Source organism: Lithobates pipiens, unplaced genomic scaffold (genome assembly GCF_037356315.1).
Source record: "Lithobates pipiens isolate NorthernLeopardFrog02 unplaced genomic scaffold, aLitPip1_a1.2 Scaffold_18, whole genome shotgun sequence".
Taxonomy (NCBI): domain Eukaryota; kingdom Metazoa; phylum Chordata; class Amphibia; order Anura; family Ranidae; genus Lithobates; species Lithobates pipiens.
Genome location: NW_027507758.1, coordinates 323,448,212 through 323,469,291, shown reverse-complemented (window position 1 = coordinate 323,469,291; position 21,080 = coordinate 323,448,212). Strand labels below are relative to the sequence as shown.

The 21,080-nt window shown below is 44.5% G+C and overlaps 1 protein-coding gene across 4 annotated transcripts in view; it reads left to right on the top strand.

Moving 5' to 3' along the window:
• ORC3 (origin recognition complex subunit 3) overlaps positions 1 to 21,080 on the top strand; it is a 214,572-nt gene that overhangs the window by 77,186 nt on the left and 116,306 nt on the right. For 3 of the 4 annotated variants that reach the window (XM_077487272.1, XM_077487273.1, XM_077487274.1), the window contains 2 exons: positions 9,173 to 9,303; positions 17,373 to 17,532. The exons of the other annotated variant lie outside the window; for it this stretch is intronic. In XM_077487272.1, coding sequence (XP_077343398.1) covers positions 9,173 to 9,303; positions 17,373 to 17,532 — 291 coding nt within the window. The remainder of the gene's footprint in view (positions 1 to 9,172; positions 9,304 to 17,372; positions 17,533 to 21,080) is intronic. 4 annotated transcript variants of the gene reach the window in all.

The window sequence follows — 21,080 nt, the reverse complement described above, 5'->3', positions numbered from 1 at the left end:
ATCTGCCCCACCACTGTACCTCCTGCACATCTGTCCCACCTCTGTTCCCCCTGGTTATGTGTTCCACCGATGTACCTCTTTTCTCCTCTGCACATCTGCTCCACCTCCGTACCCCCCTGCTCCTCTGCCCCACCGCTGTAAACCCCTGCTCATCTGTCCCAACAATGTACCTCCTTTCTCCTCTGTCCCTCCACTGTATCCCCCTGTACATCTGCCCTATCTCTGTACCCCCTGCTCTTCTGCCCAACCACTGTAACCCCCTGCTCATTTGTCCCACCTATGCACCTCCTTTCACATCTGCCCCACTGCTGTACCCCCCTGCTCTTCTGTCCCACCGCTGAACCCCTTTCTCATCTGTCCCACCACTGTAACCCCCTGCTCCTCTGTCCCACCACTGTAACCCCTGCTCATCTGCCCCAACACTGTACCCCCCTGCTTTTCTGTCCCCACTGCTGAACCCCCTTCTCATCCATCCCACCACTGTACCTCATGAACATCTGCACCACTGTATCCCCCCCTGCTCATCTGCCTCCTGGAAACAGGCACCGCCCCCTACCAGAACTGCTCCCAATCTCTTCCCCATCACAAAAGCTAACGGTCACAGCTACAGCAAAGTTAGAGAAGCAAACAATGTTTCTCATCTTTTACAATGTGTGGGGGCACAGTACCTCCCCCCTCAGTGCAGGTGCAGTGTGGGGAACTTTGAAATTGGAATGCGTTAGTGTCTCACTGACACTTCCCTGCTCTGCTCTTCTGATGGGGCAGGAGTCGAGTGCCAGGGGTTGCTTACTAGGGGTGTGCATCTTCATAGGCCTCGCGATTCGATTCGATTACGATTATCCTGTCCGCGATTCGATCCGATTCCGCGATGCATCACAATTACTGCACAGGGTTTTCATCCAAAAAAATCAAGCAGTCAGAAGAACTCAATTTTTTTTTATTTTATATGTTCTAAAAAAAAATAAAAAAAACCCAACACTACCTGCATGTAGCAAAGTGTAAACACAGCAGACAACTTAAAGAGGAGCTCCAGACTGACCCCAAAATACTACAAGAGAGGGTCAGAGACTGCAGACATGATACTAGAGAGGGTCAGAGACTGCAGACATGATACTAGAGAGGGTCAGAGACTGCAGACATGATACTAGAGAGGGTCAGAGACTGCAGACATGATACTAGAGAGGGTCAGAGACTGCAGACATTATACAAGAGATGGACAGAGACTGCAGACATGATCCAAGAGATGGACAGAGACTGCAGACATGATACAAGAGATGATGTATGCCCTTTTATTAATTATGGTTTATGTATGTCTTATTGTCTTAGCGACTGATTCACATCACAACTTCATTGATACTTTTTTTTGTATGATTCATAGTTTTGTTCATTACTGCCTCACACATGCAATGCGTGGCTGCATGTGTGGGGCAGTGATGAGCAAAACCATAAATCATACAAAAAAGGGTATCAATTTAAAATCAATGAAGTTGTGATGTGAATCAATAAGACAATAGACAACAGACAAAAGGCATATATAAACCATAATTAACGTTCTGATACTGTATTGTTACATCGTTCAGTATTTCCATCAATAACACATCTCTTTTTTGTGATCACTAGGGAGATCAATCAAATTGCTATGTGTATGATCACCAGATATGGGACAGGGGGATCCAGATCAGGAGCATGGAGTGTAACCAGAGGGAACCGAATAACAGAAGTGTCCAATGTACATTGAATGTAGGGGTGACTGGAGCACTGGGGCGGGGGAGAAGAGATCACAAAGTAAACAGAAGAGGCTCAGAACTTGTTTTGTGCCCCCTTTTGGGATCGAAAGTGGCACAGTCCTTTCCCCTCCCGTGTACACAGTGATCCTCACCCTCACCCTCCGTTACACTCACAGGTATCATCTGCGGTGGGCGCAGTAAGCAGTCATAGCAAAACAGACACAAACACAGCAAACCCCGCCCATCTTCCTCCGTGATATTCACCCTGCACACTGCACAGCACGTGGCACCGCCTATCACCCCTGCCTACTAGTGTTGAGGCCATTTGCTCCTCGCATTGTAACTTTTATCACCGTCCCCCATAATCAGAGCCTTATAGACAGAGAGGATGACTCGTCTGGACACTCGCTCCACGTGTCTCACAGCACCAAGCTCAACAACGGGCATCCAAGGATGACGTCAGCGGGGGGGGCGTGGCTAACGCCCACAGCTCTTTCGGCTGCTTTTAGCTCAGTTCAGACTCGGAGGCAATGCATAGAGTGGCCCGCAGGTGACGTAATCAGAAATCGATTTTGCAAGGTCGTAGCATCGGTTCCGCATTGTGGGTGGCCGAATCGCGATGCATCGATGCCATGATTAATTTCAACACCCCTATTGCCTACCCCTGGTATAGCCCCTGTAAAGGACATATCATTAAAAAAAAAATCTTAAATTTAGAAAGTTTTACTGACAACAGAAACTGCCATATAAAAATATGAAACTTTCTTTCTCTTATAAAAAGTGTTATTTGTTGCTAGATATCTTAAGTCTGTAGGATGTTGATCTAGGCATTGTTTCATCATTGATAATAACACTGAATAATTGTCTTCTTCCAGATAAGTAGGGACATAGTAATTCACATTTCTTAACCTCTTTGGACTTGACCATGACCATGTAATTTTGTTTGATTTCTCTTTAATTTTGAACATTATCACAATGTATTTTCATAAAATGTAGTTCTACAAAAGTCTATTTTGTGTGCCTGTATATAGATTATATTGAAATGAAAAGACAAAGCCGTAGATATAGATGTACTTTAATAAATATCTGCTCCTTTTAAAGTAAATAGAAGGTTTTCATATGGTCATGCAAATATACGAGACAACAGTTAAGTGTCTGATGTGGGAAGTTTTTCCCAGAATTGGGGTGTACACAGCACTGATATCAGATAATGGTACCCATTTTTATGAAAAAGTAGTTCCATTCTTTTATTTGCTTGTCATAGATGATAGTACCTTGTGTCCACACACACATTTATTGGTGGACAGGATGTATGGGCTGTTGTAGACCAAATTAAATACAATTTACTGGGCCATATGAAACTTTGGTTAGATTTTGTCACTAATTTTAGGAGTTCTAGAAGCAAATGATAGTTGCTTAGACTTAATGTTGTATAGTGGGAGATAAAATGTTCATGTGTTTAACAGAATTAACTAAATTGGTGTAGTTTTGTTTCTAAACAGATCCTTGTTTTAGATGTGATCTCTTGTTCCAATCAAAGCCACTAAAGCAGCGGTTCTCAACCTGGGGGGTCGAATGATGTTTTGCCAGGGGTCACCTAATTCTTGGCTGAAGCCCGCACCGCTCTCCCACCTAATCAGTGCAGCCCATTAGTGCCCATCAGTGCCGCCTCATCAGCGCACATCAGTGAAGGAAAAAAATTATTTAGAAAATTTACTGACAAAAAAATAAGAAAAACATTTTCTTCAACATTTTTGGCCTTTTTAAAAAAAAAAAAGGAAAAATCCCAGCAGTGATTAAATATCACCAAAGAAAGCTCAATTTGTGTGAAGAAAGTGAAAACAATTACACAAGGTTACAGTGTAGCATGACCAGGCAATTGTCATTCAAAGTGTGACAGTGCTGAAAAATGCCCTGGGTGGTTAATGGTGGTTAAAGATCATAAAAGGACATGGAAGAATTCACATTTCAAGTGTCCATTAAATCCACATTTGTGACAGTGATTGAAGTTTCTATTGTAGTCATAGTCTAAGTGAGATTAGCACTTCTGAAGCCACAGCAGTCAAAAGAAAGTAAGGAAAAAACCTGGGCAGTCTTCCAAGAATCAAAACATTTTTTATCAGTTGAACTTAAGTATAAACATTGTAACAATTTGTTAATGGACTAGACTTCGGTAGTGAAAAAAGTTTAACCACTTAAACACGAAACCTTTTTTATGACATTTGTTGGTTTCAAGTTAAAATCATTTTTATTTTTTGCTAGAAAATTACTTAGAACCCTCAAACATTATATATATTTTTTAGTAGACACCCTAGAGAATAAAATGGTGGTTGTTGCAATGTTTTATGCCGCACTGTATTTGCTCAGCGGCCTTTCAAATGCATTTCTTTTATTACTTTAATGAATTAGAAAAAAAAAAACTAACCAGTAAAGTTAGCCCATTTTTTTTTGTATAATGTTAGAGATTTTACGTCGAGAGAATCATGATCTTTTTATTCTAAGCAAAAAAATTGTGATTCTCATTGTGGCCAGAATCGTGCAGCTCTAATATACAGTGATATAGATATATATATATATATATATATATATATATATATATATATATATATATATATATATATATATATATATATATATATATATATACACCGTATTTTTCGGACTATAAGGCGCACTTAAAAGCCTAAATTTTCTCACAAAATCGACCGTGCGCCTTATAATGCGGTGCGCCTTATATATGACCTGTTGACATCGCTGGAGTTCTTTGGTTAATGCACCCGGAATGATGGCAAGCACCGAATTAGTTTTCTTCACTTGGGCTTTGACAGTATCTGTCAGATGGGCGCGCATGGAGTCACAGATCAATAGGGATGGAGATTTGTGGAAAAAGCCACCCGGTCTCTTACCGTAAACCGACATACCGTAAACCTCTCTCAGGTTGTTCTACTGCGTGACTGATAGCGATGAGTTTGAAATCCGCTTCGTAAGCATGTCTCTTAACAGGAGCCATTTTTGGGGCAGCGGGTATACCGTAGAAAATTAACGAATGAATGCGCACACCTCCTGACTAAGATGGCCGTAATGCCCAATCCAAGCAGTGCAGCTTCGTGGAATTACCAAAGCTAGGAAGCTGCACTGCTTGGATTGGGCATTACGGCCATCTTAGTCAGGAGGTGTGCGCATTCATTCGTTAATTTTCTACGGTATACCCGCTGCCCCAAAAATGGCTCCTGTTAAGAGACATGCTTATGATGCGGATTTCAAACTGAAGGCTATCAGTCATGCAGTAGAGCATGGAAATAGAGTAGCTGCGAGAGAATTCAACATTAATGAATCAATGGTATGGAAGTGGAGGAAGCAAGAAGATGCCCTGCGCCAGGTAAAGAAGACCAAACTGAGTTTCCGAGGAAACAAAGCAAGATGGCCACAGTTGGAGGACAAAATTGAACAGTGGGTTATTGAACAGAGAACCGCAGTTAGAAGTGTCTCTACTGTCTCTATTCGACTCAAAGCAACAGCGATCGCACGCGACATGGAGATCAACGACTTTCGAGGAGGTCCCTCTTGGTGCTTCCGTTTCATGAAAAGGCGGAATCTCTCTATCCGCACAAGAACCACTATGTCACAGCAACTGCCAAAGGATTACGAAGAAAAGCTGGCCATTTTCCGTACCTACTGCAAGAACAAGATCAATGAACAGAAGATCCGGCCAGAGCACATCACCAACATGGACGAGGTCCCCCTTACCTTTGATATCCCTGTAAACCGTACTGTCGAGAGAACAGGGACCAGTACGGTATCTATACGCACTACAGGAAACGAGAAGTCATCCTTCACTGTAGTTCTCGGTTGCCAGGCTAATGGCCAGAAACTACCACCCATGGTAATTTTCAAGAGGAAGACTCTGCCAAAAGAAAAGTTTCCGGTTGGCATCATCATCAAGGCTAACCCGAAGGGCTGGATGGACGAGGAGAAGATGAGTGAGTGGCTGAGAGAGGTTTACGTCAAGAGACCGGGTGGCTTTTTCCACGAATCTCCATCCCTATTGGTCTGTGACTCCATGCGCGCCCATCTGACAGATACTGTCAAAGCCCAAGTGAAGAAAACTAATTCGGTGCTTGCCATCATTCCGGGTGGATTAACCAAAGAACTGCAGCCACTAGATATAGGTGTCAACAGGTCATTTAAAGTTAAATTGCGAGCTGCGTGGGAGCATTGGATGACAGAAGGCGAACACACATTCACCAACACAGGGAGGCAACGCCGGGCGAGTTACGCCACTATCTGCCAGTGGATCGTGGATGCCTGGGCGAAGGTATCAGTCACCAGTGTAATCCGAGCTTTCAAGAAGTCCGGAATTATCACTGAACAGCTAAGTACTGGTACCGATGACAGCAACGAGACTGACTTGGATACTGATGAGAATGATGAGAGGGATACGGGCGTGCTTGATGCCGAAATCGCCCAATTGTTAAACTCAGACACTGAAGATGAAGAATTTGATGGATTTGCGGGAGAAGAATAAAGTGAAAAAGTGAGTGTCTGGTTTTGTACGGTATTCACCGGTAACTGAACAGTGTTAAGAGTTATTGAAGAATAAAGTGAAAAAGTGAGTGTCTAGTTTTGTATTTAACTGAACAGTGTTAAGAGTTATTGTTATAGACCATTTTATGGTTATTGCTAAAGAGTTGAATAAAATTTGACTTACAGTACCGCATCAGAGTTTTGTTTAATTAAATGCACCTTATAATCCAGTGCGCCTTATAGTCCGGTGCGCCTTATATATGGAAATATCCCATTATCAGCCGATCTTTGCTAGTGCGCCTTATAATCCGGTGCGCCTTATAGTCCGAAAAATACGGTGTGTATATATATATATATATATGTGTGTGTAAATAATACAGTACCTTTTTATAAGTATAAAATATATACAATATATAAATACATATAGGATTGTATAGTGAAAAACAATAAGACATATAACACATATTGTAAAGGTGGGGTTGTTGCAAGTTAATTTTCCCAAAGTTGTAAATCTGTATCCTTGAGTTGGTGAAGTCTTATCAGGACAAGGAGGGTTTGATTTAACATGACTGGGTGCCATACTATTTCTACACAAGTACTTTAATGAGTACAACCATAGACAAAACCAGTTATAAACAATTTTAATAAACCTATAGGAATTCTGGGAATGAATAAGTTTGTCTGGTTGTATGACAGGTGTTAGATTTATGGTTAGTTACACAGATCTTAGATCTATGTATTTCTTTACTTTGAACATAAACCTGTATGTTCCCAGCTGTTGTTAATAATAAACCTGCATCATTGAGGTCCTGTCTGGTTTGATACATTATTATTCTACTTCAAAGTGCACAGAAATATAGTGAAACTATGAAAACCTTGTTGGGCCCCTTTGTTTCCGATAAGGTCCACCTATAGGTTTTTCATGTGGATCTGATTGGTCCATGGAGCCCTATGGGCAAGTGGGTGTAAATGGACTTGTGTTCATTTACACCCACCTACCTCCAGGTCTAACCAGATCCAGTAAAGAAAACAGGAAAGGGACTGCATCCTTTTGGTGGACTGGATCAGAGGTAACCTAACTTAAACAGACAGTGGAATCGGTTTACACCCGACCACCCATAGTGCCCAGCAGGGTCTCCCAGTGTCCACTCTGCATAAACTTAACGGGCATGGATGTGACATCCATCCTACTTGGCTCGGATCAGCAGGCCCTGCTCACAGGTCCCCCTGCTGATTGTGGCTGGCTCCACTCCATGTGTAAAAGCCCTTGGCTGCATTCATACTTAAGCTGAGCTTCTTTGGTCACTTTTACGGGGGCCCTGAGTGTGCCTCTAGTGCAATGTTAGAATTTATTTACATTCCTGATCTAGGCATAACATTACCATGAGATAAATTAAGAGTTTATTTTAATTTTTTTTGTAATGACGTTTTATCACTGCTTCTTTTTCTTTCTTTTTTTCTTTTTTTTTAATCAAATTTGTGGTATTTAGCGTTGGTGAATTGACCCCGCAGTCTCCTACTTCTAAGGCTACTACCTCTATTCAACATAAAGGACCCTTTAGCTCTCCTCAGTCATCAACCTCAATACCAAGTCCTAACACTTTTTAAGTTGCAAGGCCTTAACTCCTTAAGATCTGCACTATAGCTAAATGATGGCTACAGTGCGGATCTACTTTGCTGAGTGGCTGTCAATACACATCTTCCCCTTTGCACGCTACCTGTGTGCCCTATGATCACCAAGTCAATGAGACTCGGGTGATCACAGATTGGCCCCTTACCACATGATCAGCTGTCAGCCAATGACAGCTGATCACGTGATGTAAACAGAAGCTTGGTAATCTTTTTTTTTTTTTTTCCTCACGCTGACAGCTCTCCGGCTTCAGTGCAAGGGACATCGGTCCCGAGGAGGAAGTGGCAATGCCGCCGCATCTGTGTCCACCAATACTGCCTTCCAGTGCCCATACAGTGCCACGAATCAGCATAAGTGCCAACAATCAGTACCACCTATCAGTGCCCATGAGTGCCACCTATCAATGCCCACCAGTGGTGCCCATCAGTGCCTCATCAGTACCACCTAGCAGTGCTGCCTATAAGTGTCACCTACCAGTGCCCATCACTGCCACCCATCAGTGCCACCTATCAATGCCCATCAGTGCCCACCAGTACCACCTCATCAGTGCCGCCTGTTAGTGGCCATCAGTGCTGCCTTATCAGTGCCCATCAATGTAGCCTATCGGTCACCAACAGTACAGCCTCATCAGCGTACATCAATGAAGGAGAAAAATGACCTGTTTGCAAAATTTATTAACAAAATATAAAACGGTTTAGTATTTATTTATTTTTTTAATTCGGTCTTTTAAATTTTTTTTAACAAAAATAAAAAACCCAGAGGTGATGAAATACCACCAAAAGAAAGCTCTATTTGTGGTAAAAAAAAATCATAAAAAATTTCATTTGAGTACACTGTTGTGTGACAAAATTAAATGCTATGTGGCAACCTGGAGTTGTTCCATACCCTATTGGTGTATGGAACACCTCAGAAAAGTCATTTCCTGCATGTGTGATTTGCTCACTGATGCTCCCAAAAGTCTGCAATAAGATACAAGTCAGATTTTTAGGCATCCTCTGCAACAAAAAATAATCATTTTGGTGACATGCTCCCAAAAGGAGTCCTAATTACTTCTAAAGGGAGGCCGACCATGCATTTTCTACATTAGAATACTGTAAGTGCATAAGATGACTAATAATAAAAAAAGTCACTCCCATTCAAATTCACTATGCACACAAACAGCTTTTTCTATAGAGCAGCAACAGGTAGGGCTCTGCTAGAAAGTTTGTTGAAATTCTTGCAATGTACATAGATCACCTAGAGGGGAGTGTTTTTTTTTTCATCACTATCCATCGCTATTTTTCACGTTTAGAAATCGATTTCTCCAAAGAAAAAGAGATCGTCATCCCCAGGACATTGGCAGGCGCCTCCAGTGGTTGTGGTGTTCAAAGATCTTGAAAGCTTCTCAGCTAATGTTCTTCAAGAATTTATTGTAATAAGCAGGTTAGTGGTAACCTCACCCATTACATGTCCTAGAGATGTTGAGGCTGTTGTATAACGTGTTCTACAAAATAAACCTATTGTTTCCCAAAGCAACCAGTCATCTTTAGTCCTGGTTGAAAAGGATTTTATAAGAGCTAAGCAACATTCTGCTTTATAATTTATTGTACTCTGGCCTCCTTTTTCTATTTCTTTTTTTTGGCAAGCCCATTACAGGTAGAAAAATCTGTTTATGAATGTAAATTTGTTGTTCCTTCTTTTATTCCATAATTCCAATCTAAGTAAATTAATTTTCTTTATCGTACATCACGGGACACAGAGCAGCCATAATTACTAACTGCGTTATACGCCACCTATAGGTAAATGGACAGGGGCAAACCAAAAAGACAGGAAGTCCTCCCTTATATAACCCCTCCCACACAGGAATTACCTCATTTTTTTCATACAGATCCTGAAGGATTTAAGGAACTATGTAATCGGATCCATCTGGGTGGTGATACACTAAATGGATGGTACCCGAACCTCGTCTACATAAACAGATTACGAGGTATTGTCTGTAATGTGACCCTTTGAGCACTGGACCCTTGGTAAAAAAAAAAAGACCCCAAAGGGATCCAACAGGGTGCTCTACAGGTCCAAGGGAGTGGCTCCATATTCAGGGGGACCGGTTCTTGGAGGTTCAAGAGACCGAACCTGCCGTGATGGGGGAAGATTGGAATCTAGATTTTAAGCAGAATTCTGCTGCGGAACTGCTGTTTTAAAAAAGAAAAAACCTCTTTTGCACTTGCCTAACCTGGAAAATGTATTGCACAGCCTCTTACATTTGAGGGGACCATGTATCAATTTTTTCCTGTCCACTGGGGGCAGTGGCATCACAGTGCAGTGGCGCTTTCTCTGTGGAGGCTTCCAGCCTGGATTATCCCAACAGGAGGCGGGCTCTTCAGAACCCCCTGCAACTGTACACCTAGCTTCTATTCTGGTGCCTTCGGTGGCCCTTCCCCACCGCTATTTATGTAGCTATAGGGGGCGCACATTTGTGGGAATGGCGTGACAAACGTGCACAATGGATGTGCACGTAGGAGGGACGCGACAGGTGTCTAGGAGGATACAAGTGTGCACATGGCAAAAGTGCACACCGAATATGTGCAGTAGGGGTGGAAGCAGCCATATTAGGAGGTGTTCCAGACCTAGGCTTCTGTATGCAGGCTTGAGGGGACACAGAGCGGCGTCAGCTGGGCATGTGAGTTACTGTGGGTGGATGAACTAGGGCCCTGCAGGTCCTGTAAGAGCTGTGTACTGCATGGACTGAGTGTAGTATTTTGCTGGACGGTCGAAGTGCATAAGGTGGGGTTTTTTATTACCTCAAGTTTTTTGTCTCCGGCATGTCTTCCCGGAGGAGGAGTGGGGGAGGCACAGCAGGAAGGGGTGAGAGTGCACCACTATCAGTATTGGAGGATGCTAGCCTTACATCTGCTGTGTTTAACTCTCCTGAAAGACCTGAGGCAACTGGCCAGTCTGAGCCATTAAAGTTGTCAGGCATTGTAGAGACAACTAATGCTTCTGCCTCAGCCTGTCACTAAGGGCGACTTGGCATCAGCTTTAGCTGGGCTGGAGAAAAAGATAGCAGGTATGATTGCTTCAGTTTCCCAAGTTGGAAGGAAACAGGATAGATCCCCTTCCCACCTGCATTGGAACAGGATTGGGCAGAAGATGTGGAAGAAGTGGTAGTTAATGACCAGTAGGAAGGTCAGGCCATGGACTCCACTTCTGAGGAGTCAGGTTTTGAAGAACCGCTTTGAGCCTCTCAATCCCAGAGACTGCTAATCCAATCCCTCTCGGAGATGGTCCGATAAGGATTCAGATTGCTGCCTGTGGAGGTCCCTGAGGTTTCCCTTTTATCTTTTGGGATCACTTTGGCTTCTGCAGAGTCTGCAGGCTTTTCCCTTGCATCCGTTGCTAGAGCAAATTGTGTATGCTGACTGGGATCACCCTGATAAGCTTTTTATTCCTCCTTAGAGGTTTGCACTCTTGTATCCTATGGTGGAAAAGTTTATAAAGAAATGGAGTATGCCATCTGTGGATGGTGACATTTCTTCTGTGCTTAAGAGTCTTGCCTGTCCTGTAGATAATGTGTTTGAGGCCGGGTTCACACCGCTGCGATGCGGGAACGCCGCGAATCCGTGGCGTTTTCCCGCATCGCATTACTCCCGCCGGCAGTTCACACTGCCCTATGCGGACGGCTGGGAGTGTCAATGATATGTTAACCACTTCCCACCCGGCCAATGCATATATACGGCCGGGTAGGAGCCGTCTACTCCTGATAGGACGTTCAGGAACGTCATTCAGGAGTAGCGGGATCGCGCGCGCGCGCGCCCGCGCAGCGGCGCGATCCCAATGTGCTCGTGTCACCCGGACACGGCACATCTCAGATCGGCAGGAGGGCTCTGTGATTGGCCCTCCTGATCACATGACGGCCGTGTCCAATCACGGCCGTCATGTGATGTAAACAAACAGCCGGTTGCTAGGTAATCGGCTCTCCTCTCCTCACACGGAAGTCACCGCTGAGGAGAGGAGAGCAGAACGCTGCAGCCGGCTGATGATCAGTGAGTATGGGCTGCTTTTTACAGCTTTTTACTCACTGATCATCAGTGTAGTGTAAACACACAACACACCACACAGTACAAACACAGTCCCCACATATGTCCCCAAAACACACATGTCCCCAAAACATACATGTCCCCAAATAATAAAAACACATGTCCCTAATAATAAAAAAACATGTCCCCCACATATGTCCCACTAAAATCACATGTCCCAATGATTATCTGCACACATATGTACGTGATCACCTGCACACATATGTACATGATCATTTGCGTACATATGTCCGTGATCACACAAACCAATTATTATACACTTAACGGAATTTTTTTTACCAAAAACATGTAGCAGAATACATTTTGGCTTAAATTTATGACAAAATTTGATTTTATTGGATTTCTTTTCAAATAGAAAAAAGAAAATATATATTTTTTTCCAAATTTCCGCTATTTTTGCGCTTATATCGCAAAAAAAAAAAAAACGGAGTCCTGAATAAATACCACCAAAATAAAGCTCTATTTGTGCGAACAAAATGATAACAATTTCATTTGGGTACAGTGTAGCATGACCGCGCAATTGTCACTGAAAGCGCTAGAGCGCTGAAAGCTGAAAATTGGGCTGGGAAGGAAGGGGGTGAAAGTGCCCTGTATTGTAGTGGTTAATGACACCCCTAGATCCGTCCGCATATCGCAGTGCGATCTGCCGACTCGCACAGGAATCGGATCGCATGGTGTGAACCCCCAATGCGATCCGATTCTGTTGCGGACCAAAAAAAGGGTCCCGTGCGAGTTTGCTGCGGGAGCGATGCGAATTCAGCCATACTATCTGTATGGCTGAACTCGCAGTGCTACGGAGATCGGATGTGATTTGCGGTGCGAATCACATCCGGATCTCCCCCCGCAGCAGTGTGAACCCAGCCTAAAGATCCAGCTAATAAGAAATTGGAGTCTTTATTAAAGGCTTAATTTGCTATTGTCTGCTGCACAGCTGGCGATGGCAGCTATAGGTATCTGTCAGTCGTTGAAAGACCAGGTGAAGCAGGTAGCCAAAAGTGTTCACGATCAGGTGACATCTGCAGAGGAATTATCAGAATTACCTTGTGCCTTATTTTTCGCAGTAGATGCTCTTAAAGATTATATTCAGCAGGTGTACTGGTTGACCTTTCTATCAGTACATATGCGCAGGATTCTTTGGTTAAAAAAACTGGTCTGCGGAGTTACCCTGCAAAAGATTATTAGCTGGGTTCCCGTTTCATGGGGCGCGACTATTTGGAGACAACCTGGATAAATATATCCAGAAGATTTTCAGGGGGTAAAAGTGCACTTCTGACAGTTAAGAAAAGGAGCAGACGACCTTCCTTTTAGGTGTTAAGTGCTCAGTACCCAGCACTTCCAATTTCAGGCAGTTCAACGGCCTCAGACCTCCGGTGCTAGAGGAAAGCCTCAATGGCAGGGGCAGAAGAAGCCCTGAGCCTAGAGGCCCCCTAAATCCAGTCCCAAACTCTCCTTACGAAAGGGCGCCCCCATTCATGCGGGTGGTGGGGAGGCTATTAATGTTCTCAGATGCCTGGAAAGAAGTGATTTGAGACAAGTAGGCGATTTCTACAGTGTCTCAGGGGTACAAAATAGAATTCCGGGGGCTTCCCCCCTCTCGGTTCTTAACCACTTCAATACAGGGCACTTAAACACCTTCCTGCCCAGACCAATTTTGAGCTTTCAGCGCTGTCGCACTTTGAATGACAATTGCGCGGTCATGCTACACTGTACCCAAATGAAATTTTTATCATTTTTTTCCCACAAATAGAGCTTTCTTTTGGTGGTATTTGATCACCTCTACGGTTTTTATTTTTTGCGCTACAAATAAAAAAATACCGAAAATTTTGAAAAAAAAAAATGTTTTTTTTTTTCAGTTTCAAAACTTTGTAAATAAGTACGTTTTCTCCTTCACTGATGGGCACTGATGGGGCGGCACTGATGGGCACCAATGTGGCCCCAATGAAGTGGCACTGATAGGCGGCACCTAAGGGGCGACACGGATGGGCAACACGGACAGACACTGATAGGTGGCACAAATTGGCACTGATAGCTGGCACGGATGGGCGGCACGGATGGGCGGCACAGATGGGCATGGATAGGCGGCACAGGTGGGCACTCATAGGCGGCACAGGTGGGCACTCATAGGCGGCACAGGTGGGCACTCATAGGCGGCACAGGTGGGCACTCATAGGCGGCACAGGTGGGCACTCATAGGCGGCACAGGTGGGCACTCAGGCGGCACAGGTGGGCACTCATAGGCGGCACAGGTGGGCACTCATAGGCGGCATCGGTGTTATAGTAATGGATGCCAATCAGTGCCAAACAATAATGCATGCCAATCAGTGATGCCCATTGTGGGCACTGATTGGCATCCATTATGGGCACTGATTGGCACCCATTGTGCTGACTGGCATCCCTGGTGGTCTAGGGAGGATTATGGCCTTTATTACCTTTTCCCTGGTGGTCTAGTGGCGTCCCTGGTGGTCCAGTGTGGGCATCCTCGGGGGGGCTGTGCTGATAATTGATCAGCACAGACCCCCCCTGTCAGAGGAGCAGCCGATCGGCTCTCCTCTACTCGCGTCTGACAGACGCGAGTGAGGGAAAGCCGATCACCGGCTCTTCCCATTTACACTGTGATCAGCCGTGATTGGACACAGCTGATCACATGGTAAAGAGTCTCCGTCGGAGACTCTTTACCGAGATCGTAGTTGCCGGGTGTCAGACTGACACCCCGCAACAACGATCGCCGCGATGCGCGCCCCCGGGGGCGCGCAGCGGCTCATAATCCTGATCACGTCATATGACGTCCGGTCAGGATTATGAAACCACTTTGCCACCGTCAATTCCCTATAGGGCGGGCGGCAAGTGGTTAAGGTCCAACGTCCCCAAAGATCCAGGAAAGAAAAGGTATTTTGTTCAGGCAATAGATCATCTAAGGTCACAAGGAGTGATTTAAGAGGTTCCAGCCAACGAGAGATTTGGGGGTTTTTACTCAAATCTTTTCATAGTCCCAAAGCCAAATGGAAATGTAAGGCCTATTCTGGATCTCAAGGCTCTGAATCAGTTTCTAGACATTCGTTCTTTCCAGATGAAGTCAATTCGTTCAGTCGTAGCCTCCTTGCAGGGAAAGGAATTGTTGGCGTCCATAGACATCAAGGACGCATACCTACATGTGCCAATCCTGCAGATCCCATCAAAGGTTTCTGTGATTCGCAGTAGGCAACCAGCATTTTCAGTTTGTGGCACTGCCCTTCGGGTTAGCCACGGCACATCATGTATTCACAAAGGTACTGGCCAGGTATTGGCATTTCTAAGATCTCAGGGAATATCGGTTGTAGGATACCTGGATGATCTGTTATTGATAGATCAAACGGTTTCAGACCTGAGGCAGAATGTAACCCGGGCAGTTCATTTCTTGGACCGTCTGGCTTAGGTTCTGAACTGGTAAAAATCGGCCCTGGAGCCGGTTCAACTCCTAGAGTATCTGTGGCTAATAAAGGCAAAGGTATTTTTGCATCCATGGAAGGTCAGAGCCATGAAAAACCTTGTACAGGTCATAAAAGGGAAAAAGTATCCCTCCATTTACCTGTGTATGAGGCTACTGGGGAAAATGGTGTCTTCATTCGAAGCAGTCCCTTATGCACAAATCCACTAAAGAACATTCTATCTTTCTGGAACAAGACTGTCCAGGCTCTGGACTGGCACATGTCTCTTCGGCTCAAAGTGTGTCAGAGTCTGTTGGTAGATGATAACCAAGAATCTGGAAAAGTCCTTTTTACCTGTGATCTGGAGGGTGGTGACGACAGACGCCAGTCTCTCTGAATGAGGGCAGTCCTAGAGGAGGCCATTGTCCAGGAAGGGTGGTTCTGGAGAGAGAGGAGTTTGCCCATCAACATTTTGGAGATTCTGGCAGCTCGCTTGGCCCTACGCTTCTGGACTTCCAGACTACAGGGATGTCCTGTGAGGGTCTAGCCGGACAATGCCACAGCTGTGGCATATATCAATCACCAGGGAGGCACCAGGAGTCAGACGGCCCAGAAGGAAGTACATCACATACTGAACTGGGCAGAAAGATTTGTTCCATCCCTATCAGCGGTGTTTATTCCGGGAGTGGAAAATTGGCAGGCAGACTGTCTGAGTCGCCAGCAAATGTTTCCAGGGGAGTGGTTGTGAGGCAACAAAACACGAAAAATGCCAAGGGGGTGAATACTTTTACAAGGCACTGTACATCATGGGACACAGAGATCCCTCCCCTCTTGTCTGGGAAGTTTATTGCTTGCTACAAAACTGAGGTACTTCCTGTGTAGGAGGGGTTATATAGAGGAGGACTTCCTGTCTTTTTGGTTTGCCAGTGTCCATTCATCTATAGGTGGCGTATAACCCAGTTGGTTATAATGGCTGCTCTGTATCCTGTGATTTACTCCAAGAAAAGGATTTTACAGGTAAGCTGTAGAAAAAATACTAATTTTAAAAATGTAAATCTTGCACTGCAGCAAAGTGGTTATTTCTGGTTAAAGGATAGTAAGTGATTTCTGGTTAAAGGTGAATAACAGATTAACAGATCTTCATGCATCATAACCCAATTACATTTTTAGTTTTAATCTGTTAAATACAGATAAAGTGCAGCAAAGCAAAAGTTATGCAAGATCTTACTGTTTGCTTTCTTCAAAACGGCCACTCTCTGAGCAGAGAAAGACTTCCCCGTCAGCACTCTATGGAAGAGGACAGCAGCCACTCTGCAGAGATCAGACATGTCTGCTGAGTCAGAACTAGAGCTCTTAAATCAGCAGAGAGCATGAGCTTTACAGGAGGTATGTCAGACCTCTTAAGAGGGATTATGCTTCCACTCAAAGGCCTGCCTGGCTTTTCTACCTAGTGTGTCACTCACCAAGTATGGAAGACAAATGTTGTCTGCATGCTTGATTTCAAGTCAGTAACTCACTAGGTAGTGAAGCCAGGGGTGACATCTTTAAAAAGCAGGACGGCAGTCAGAGTGGGTACTGAGCTGTTTGGCTCTCTACAGCCTTATAGATGCCCTGCTTAGGGGCACTTGGTGTTGAAGATACTTCTGCTTAAACCCTCTGTGAATGTAACTTGATGCAAACACAAGGCAAATTACCTCTACTTTAAAACGTAGGGCTCTAGAAAACATACATCTGTTTTTTAACAGTATAGCATTTAGAATATAGTGTACATAGTGTAAATGTTTGAATTTTGGATTGCACTTGTGTTATACTAAGTTTGACCCCTAATTATGTGTTTGAAAAAGGATCAAATATATACTTTCCTTATGTTTTTTAACAATGCATTAATTCTTGGAAAATTCAGGCATGCTATTAATCCCAGTAAAAACAATTTATGCTTGTAGTGTTTACTAAATTCTTATGAAAATGTAAATGTACTAAGGTGTGCTTTTTTTTTCTTTTTTTATTCTAGCCGGTATGTTAAAGAATTGCCATTAGTCCTGGTATTTGGTATTGCCACGTCTCCGATGATAATTCATAGGCTCCTGTCTCATTCTGTAACCTCACTGCTATGCATAGAACTATTCCAGTCCTTATCTTGCACAGAGCATTTGGCTACAGTTGTTGATAAGGTATTTTTTTCTTAATAGATACTTGAAGTGATTGTTCCAGATTAGCTTAACCACTACAGCCCTGAAAGATTTGGCTGCTCAATGACCAGAGCACTTTTTACGATACGGCACTGCGTTGCTTTAACTGACAATTGCACGGTCGTGTGACACTGTACCCAAACAAAATCGACGTCCTTTTTTTATCATACATCATGGGATACAGAGTGGGGCTAATATTCCTTACGTGCTGGGTTATACTTCAAGTGGAAGTAAACTCCCCTATCGTTTTCAGCCAAGGAAGCTGCCATCTTTGCCTCTGTTTAATTTTCAACTGCTATGGTGCTGCACATGTGATTCGTTATGACACCAGCCATTGGATGGTTTGATAGTTTGGCTGAGAGCACATTCCCGGCATGCCTTTTTTTTTTAACTGTGTAAATCGATGGGTTTACTTCCACTTTCATCATTAGGTGAATGGACAATGGTAGACCAAAGGTCTTCAGACAGGACGTGATCCACTATATAACCCCTCCCATACAGGAAGCACTTCAGTTTTTTACCAGTGTCTGCAAGGTGTATGACACGGTTTGTTTAAGCTCTCTGAGCTCAAAGTCTTTAATCCAACAAACGGTTCCAAAAATGAATCAAGGGATTGACCGATCGGATACATTTGACACAGGCCTTGCAAAGAAGACTCAAGATCCTGCGAGGTTTTGCCTGTAACGTGGTCTCCAGACGCTGGACCCTGCGGAGTCGAAATCCTGGACACTACAGCGCTAAGACATTTCCTGCAGGGTGCTATACAGGTCCAAGGGAGTGGACCCTAAACATGAAAGGGTATCCAGTCCTTGAAGGTCCAAGTGACAGGAACCCACCGTCAAGGGTAAAGATAGGGGCCTTAGCTTCTAAGTGGCTCTGCGCCTGGACGGGTAGGTGAAACCCCTTTATTTTAGGCCTCTAAACAAACACTTGCAGTGGTTCATTTTTCCTTAACCGGGTCACGTGAGTCACCGGGTGTTGCTTGGCAGGCTAAATTTGCTTAGCAGGATTGTTGCATAGGGGCTTGGTGAGCCCTATTAAAGGGTCTCCCTTCTGAGGTGTTTTAATTACACCCAATTACTCTTTGTTTGCAGGCATTGAATGTCTTCCAAAAAGAGGAGCGGGACTAACACCACAGGGAAGGGCACACCTACGTCATCAGTAGTTCCTGATGAACCTAGTCATACCCCTAGTGTTGTATGCCCTGAAAGACCGGAGGCTCCCGGCAATCTGAGTTGCTGCACCTTTCTGGTATTGTGCTTATCACTAAGGATGAACTTTCCTCAGCCCTAGCCGGGTTCGAGCACAGGATTGCTGGCATGATTGCCTCCATCCTGCAGGGTGGCAGGAAGCATGACAGATCCCCCTCCTCGGAATCTCCTCGTCTGGAGCAGGAATGGGTTGAGGATGGGGAAGAGCTTAAAGCTCAGGATTCGGTGGAGTGCCCTGCAGATGAGTCTGTTTCCAAGCAATCTGGACAAGAATGTATCCACTCGATGTCTGCCTCTCAGTCACAGAGGTTTTTGATCCTGACTCTGACCAAAATGGTTCATTCTGCCTTTAAGTTGTCTCTTGCAGAGGTAACTAAGCCCCCCCCCCCCCCCCCGGTTCTCTTTGGGATCTCTGAGAGACCTTTTCAGGTCACACAGACTTTCCCGCTACACCCCCTGGAACAGATAGTGTATGCTGATTGGAAACATCCTGACAGGACTTTTTTGCCTCCTAAAAGGTTTTCCCTTTTATATCCCATGGAAAAAATGGAGCATGCCAGCTGTAGATGCAGCACTCTCTTCCTTAAACAAGAACTTAACTTGTCCGGTAGATAACGCACAGGGCTTGAAAGACCCTGTTGACAAGAAATTGGAATTATTATTAAAAGCTTCCTTTTCCTTGTCCGGTTCAGCTATTCAGCCAGCTGTTACAGCAATTGGTATTTGCCAGTCCGTAAAGGATCAGGTCAAATGGCCTTATAGGCCTAACCAGGAGGATGATCTGCCTGACAGTAAGACAGATATTCCTTGAGCTCTGTGTTTTGCTGTTGATGCTTTAATAGGTTTAAATACAGCAGGTTTCCCATCTTGCTCTCTTGTCTGTACATATGTGCAGACTTTTATGGCTTAACTGGTCAGCCGAGCTTCCTTATAAAAAGTTATTGGCTGGTTTCCCATTTCATGGGGAACGTTTATTACGTGATCACTTGGACAAATATATCCAAAAGATTTCCGGAGGGAAGAGTTCTGTACTTCCTGTGAAGAAAAGCACCAAACATCCCTTGTTTAAAAACTCAGGGACTCATTCCTCAAATGTCTCAACATCAGGGCGGTTCCACCGCCAACAGTGCGCTAGGGCCAGGGGCAAGCCACAAGGCCAGGGCCAGAAAAGGCCCTGAGTCCCAAATTCTTCTAAAACCAGCACCAAGCCCTCCTTTTGAGGGAACGCCCCCACTCCATCGTGTGGGGGGAAGGCTTCTGCACTTTGCGGACATTTGGAAAACAACAATTCAGGACGAGTGGGTCACCTCAATTATATCTCGTGGTTAAAATCTGGCGTTACAAGGGGTGCCCCCTCAGAGGTTTCTAAGATCCAGTGTTCCCTTGGATCCTCCAAAAAGAAACTTATTGCTTCAGGCACTACATCATCTAGTGCATCAAGGAGTGATTGTAGAGGTTCCGGTATCTGAAAGGGACAGAGGGTTTTACTCAAACCTATTTACGGTTCAGAAACCAAACTGGGACACAAGGCTCATTTTGGATCTAAGATCCCTGAACATGTACCTTTTGATACAGTCCTTTCGGATGGAGTCTGTCCGCTCAGTAGTAACCTCACTCCAAAGGAGAGACTTTTTAGCCTCCATCGATATAAATGACATGTACTTACACGTACCTATCTTTCAGCCTCATCAGGGGTTCCTACGTTTTGCAGTAGAGGAATGTCATTTTCAGTTTGTGGCTCTACTCTTCAGGCTTGTTACAGCAATCCGGGTGTTCACAAAGGTCCTAGCACCAGTACCGGGTCGCTTAAGGGCCCAAGGGATCCCGGTGCTTGGGTACCTAGACGACCTCCTGCTCAGAGACCACTCAGTACAAGCTCTAGAACAGAGCATAATATACACAGTGAGGTATTTGAAAAGCTTAGGCTGGATCAGAAATATCGAAAAGTCAGCCTTGGGACCAGCTCAAAGTCTGAGATATTTAGGTCTGATTCTAAACACGGTCCAAGCAGTATTATTCTTGCCACCCATAAGGATCTGTGCCCTGAAGGATCAGATGCGTCAGATAAGGGGCACCAGACGACCCTCCATTTTGCTTTGTATGAGTCTTCTAGGGAGGATGGTATCCTCCTTCAAGGCAGTGCCCTATGCCCATTTCCATTCCAGGCCTTTACAACAAGACATCTTGTTGGCTTGGAACGAGGAAGAAAACCACTGGATTATCCAATGTGCTTATCTCCTCAGGCATGCTTAAGCCTAAACTGGTGGTTGCAGGATCAGAACCTGCGAAAGGGAAAATCCTTTCCCCTGGTAACTTGGA